General features: G+C 38.9%; 1 protein-coding gene across 2 annotated transcripts; it reads left to right on the forward strand.

Moving 5' to 3' along the window:
• LOC107624733 (tyrosine-sulfated glycopeptide receptor 1) lies at window positions 231-4,006 on the forward strand. Of its 2 annotated transcripts, XM_016327169.2 has the most exons (2): window positions 231-429; window positions 563-4,006. In XM_016327169.2, the coding sequence occupies exons 1-2, from the start codon at window positions 276-278 to the stop codon at window positions 3,715-3,717; spliced, it is 3,309 nt and encodes a 1,102-aa protein (XP_016182655.1). In that variant the 5' UTR covers window positions 231-275; the 3' UTR covers window positions 3,718-4,006. The 2 variants fall into 2 exon arrangements, with proteins under 2 accessions (XP_016182655.1, XP_020970970.1); XM_021115311.1 differs by having other exon boundaries at window positions 269-4,006.

Below are 4,513 nucleotides of genomic sequence, written 5' to 3' on the forward strand. Positions count from 1 at the left end.
TCAATCCTAAAATAATACACATTAAAATGTTAAATAATTTAATTAAATATATCAAATTATTTACATTTTTTGTTTCTTTTATATTGTACCATACCTCATTTTATTGTTGTGGGGAGTTCTTATTTTTTTTTTTAAAGATTATTAATAGTCGCCATATTAATAAATTCTACTAGTTGTTGTCAACGTCACACCCCACAAGAAAAAGAAATGAAAATAAAAAAGAAAAAGAAAAGTCTTTTCTTTTACCCTTTGATTTGTTTTTGCAGAGTCAATGGATGGTCATGCTCATTAGCCATGCCAACCCAAAAATCTCTCACCACATTGGTTCTTCTCTTCCCTTGTGTTCCCCTCTTCCTTCTTCTTCTTCATCTTCATCACCATCACCACCAACAACAATCACCTTCATCATCACTTCAACTTCAACAACTTGTAACTGTTATTACTCCCTCTTAATCAATCTTGGATTCTTGTTTAGTTGTGATGACACAAGCTTCTTGTTTTAATTTGATGGTATCTGTTATTGTATTGCCTTTGATTCTCTCCTTGTTTTTGATTGATCAAGTTTCATGTTGTAACAAGAATGATAGAGATTCTTTATTGGCCTTGTATGCCAACATATCAATCTCTTCCACACATGGTTCTCTCAATTGGTCAAATTCTTCTGATTGCTGCAAATGGGAAGGGATTACCTGTGATTCGGATCTCAGAGTCACACATCTTGAGCTTCCATTTAGAGGATTATTCGGACGAATTTCGCCATCTCTGACCGGTCTTGAAGGTCTATCATACCTTAATCTGTCACATAATCAGTTATCTGGTAACCTCCCTGACCACCTATACCAACTGTTTGATCATTTGCTTGTTCTTGATTTAAGCTATAATAGGCTTTCTGGTGAATTGCCAGAATCACCCTTTGTTGATAGTAACAAAACTAGCAATAGAAATACAAATACAAGTGTTGTGATTCAGGAGATTGATTTGTCTAGTAATTTGTTCAATGGAACATTGAAACATTCTCTCATTCAGCATATAGCAGGAGGAGGGAATTTGGTGTATTTCAATGTTAGCAATAACAGCTTCACAGGTCAAATTCCAACTTCACTCTTTTGCATCAATGATCATAACTCCTCGGCTTTGAGATCCCTGGACTTTTCCTACAATGATTTTGGTGATACTATTCAGCCAGGGCTCGGAGCGTGTTCAAAGCTCGAGAAGTTTAGAGCAGGATTCAATGAACTAACTGGGAATCTCCCAGTTGATGTCTTTGATGCTGTTTCTTTGACAGAAATCTCTTTGCCCCGGAACAAGCTTGGTGGAACAATCGACAATGACATTGTTCGCCTCACGAACCTCACAGTTTTGGAGCTATACTCCAATAATTTAACAGGAAAAATTCCACCAAGGATTGGTGAACTCATCAAATTGCAGAGTTTGCTCCTTCATGTTAACAACTTGACTGGTACCTTGCCCCAATCTATGATGAACTGTGCCAATCTTCTTGTGTTGAATTTAAGGGTCAACTTATTGGAAGGGAATCTCTCAGCATTCAACTTCTCAAGATTCCTTAAACTCACAACACTTGATCTTGGCAACAATAACTTCAGTGGTATCTTGCCACCAACACTCTATGCATGCAAGAATCTTACAGCTGTGAGATTAGCGTTCAATAATCTCGAGGGACAGATTTCGCATGAGATTATTGGCCTTCAATCCCTTTCTTTCCTAGCAGTTTCAAGGAACCAGCTGCAAAACATCACGGGGGCTCTGCGAATTCTCACAGGGCTAAAGGAGCTTAAAACTCTGATGCTCTCAAAAAATTTCTTCTATGAAAAGTTACCTAGTGATGTTGACATAGCAGACACAGGTGGATTCCAGAAGCTCCAAGTTTTAGGACTTGGAGGTTGTAGTTTCACCGGCGAAATACCAGGCTGGCTTGTGAACCTGACAAAGCTTGAGGTCTTGGACCTGTCCTTTAACGAAATCAGTGGTTCGATTCCTCCCTGGTTAGGTACACTTCCTCAGCTTTTCTACCTGGACTTGTCTGTTAACCACCTTACAGGAATATTTCCTATTGAGCTTACAAGGCTGCCAGCACTGATATCACAACAGGCGAATGATAAAGTCGAAAGAGCTTACTTGGAGTTACCGGTTTTTGCCGATGCCAACAATGTTTCCCAGATGCAATATAATCAGCTTTCCAATCTGCCACCAGTGATGTATCTGGGACGGAACAGACTCAGTGGCAGTATTCCAATTGAGATTGGAAATTTGAAGGTCCTTCATCAGCTGGATTTGAAGAGCAACAACTTCTCTGGCAATATACCATCTGAGATTTCAAGCTTGGTTAACTTAGAGAAACTAGACCTCTCCGGAAACCATTTATCTGGCGAAATTCCTGATTCGCTCAAGGTGCTGCATTTCTTGTCTTTTTTCAGTGTAGCAAACAATAATCTCCAAGGACGGATACCAACTGGTGGACAATTTGATACATTCTCCTCCTCCAGCTTTGAAGGGAATGCGCAATTGTGTGGCACAGTGATTCAGCACTCTTGTCCTACTCAAAAAAATTCTAACAGCACTGAAGCTCATCGTGGCACAAACAGAAAAGTAATATTAGGACTTATTATTGCAGTGTGTTTTGGCACTGGTTGCATCATGACAGTGCTGACACTTTGGATACTCTCCAAGAGAAGGATCAATCCCGGAGAAGACCATGACAAGATCGAACTGGGATCGGTTTCTCCATACTCCAACAGTGGTGTTCATCCTGAGGTTGACAAGGAGGCCAGCCTAGTGGTATTGTTCCCAAACAAAGCGAACGAAACCAAGGATCTTACCATATTTGAGATCTTGAAAGCAACTGAGAATTTCAGCCAGGCAAACATAATAGGATGTGGTGGATTCGGTTTGGTTTACAAGGCAACATTACCAAATGGAATTACACTAGCCATCAAGAAGCTTTCAGGGGATTTAGGCCTCATGGAGAGGGAATTTAAGGCAGAGGTAGAGGCTTTGTCCACAGCACAACATGAGAATCTGGTGGCACTGCAAGGCTATTGTGTCCATGATGGATTTCGGCTTCTGATGTATACTTACATGGAGAATGGAAGTCTTGATTACTGGCTGCATGAAAAGGCCGATGGCGCATCTCAACTTGATTGGCCGACTCGTTTAAAGATTGCACAAGGGGCAAGCTGTGGTTTGGCCTATTTGCATCAGATATGCGAGCCACATATTGTGCATCGTGATATAAAGTCAAGCAATATACTCCTCGACGAAAAGTTTGAGGCACATGTTGCTGATTTTGGCTTGTCCAGGTTGATTCTTCCTTATCAAACTCATGTCACAACTGAACTTGTAGGCACATTAGGATACATTCCCCCTGAGTATGGACAAGCATGGGTGGCAACTCTACGAGGAGATGTGTATAGCTTTGGAGTTGTCATGCTAGAGCTTCTCACCGGAAGAAGACCGGTCGATGTATGCAAGCCGAAAATGTCAAGAGAGTTGGTTGCTTGGGTTCAACAAATGAGAATTGAAGGGAAAGAAGATCAAGTTTTTGACCCTCTTTTGAGAGGAAAAGGCTATGAAGCAGAGATGCTGCAAGTTCTTGATGTGGCATGTATGTGTGTCAGCCACAATCCTTTCAAGAGACCAAGCATCAGAGAAGTTGTTGAATGGTTGAAGAATGTAGGATTGTCCAAGCGAACAACATAGTATCATCCAAGCAAAAAAATTTCTCCAACAAAAAATCTTTGACAGTAGATATATATGTATACACTTGTGCAAAGAAAATTTTGTTTTTTTTTTCTATAAGTACAGATTATCATGATTTTATCACTGTAAATTGTTGCTAGAAAGTTTTTGTAACTTTATGTGATCATCCATTTTACACTGATGAAGGACTTTGTATTCTAGGAACTAATGTTCAATAATGTTTGTGCAGAAAACTATTACTTCACAATAAAAGAGCTTCTAATAAATGATGTCTCTTTTTTTATGATGAATAACATAGCATCCTATAGTCTCTACAAGCCTTTCTTATATAAATTCTTGTACTTCTCAATCTCAAATATTGCAGTGTTCCTCATATCCTATTATCTACTTGATTTGACAGTATATGATTCTAAAGTATTTTACATCATAGCTGAATTCAGAATTTGACACATTAAATTTTCTTACAGAGAAGATTTCATGCTTTCTAGTACTCAACACTGTCAGATAGATGATTCTCACTTCTCAGCAGCTACCTTTAGTTACTTTGTAAGTTTTATATGTATCAAGAAGCACACAAAACTAGAGGACAAAAAATCAAAAGCAGAAGTTCATAAACCACTAAAGGGATGAATGACTATGATTTGAGATGTATAGGAACTACTAAAGATCATGTTGTGTGACATGGTATGCTAGGTAGAGTAGTATAAGATCATAATCTTCCTCATGGATGTAATAATGTCTCCACTCACACTTCAGAGTGTCAAGATTTGAATGAATAATCAATAGAAAAGGGCAG

This window comes from Arachis ipaensis, chromosome B02, assembly GCF_000816755.2.
Source record: "Arachis ipaensis cultivar K30076 chromosome B02, Araip1.1, whole genome shotgun sequence".
Taxonomy (NCBI): domain Eukaryota; kingdom Viridiplantae; phylum Streptophyta; class Magnoliopsida; order Fabales; family Fabaceae; genus Arachis; species Arachis ipaensis.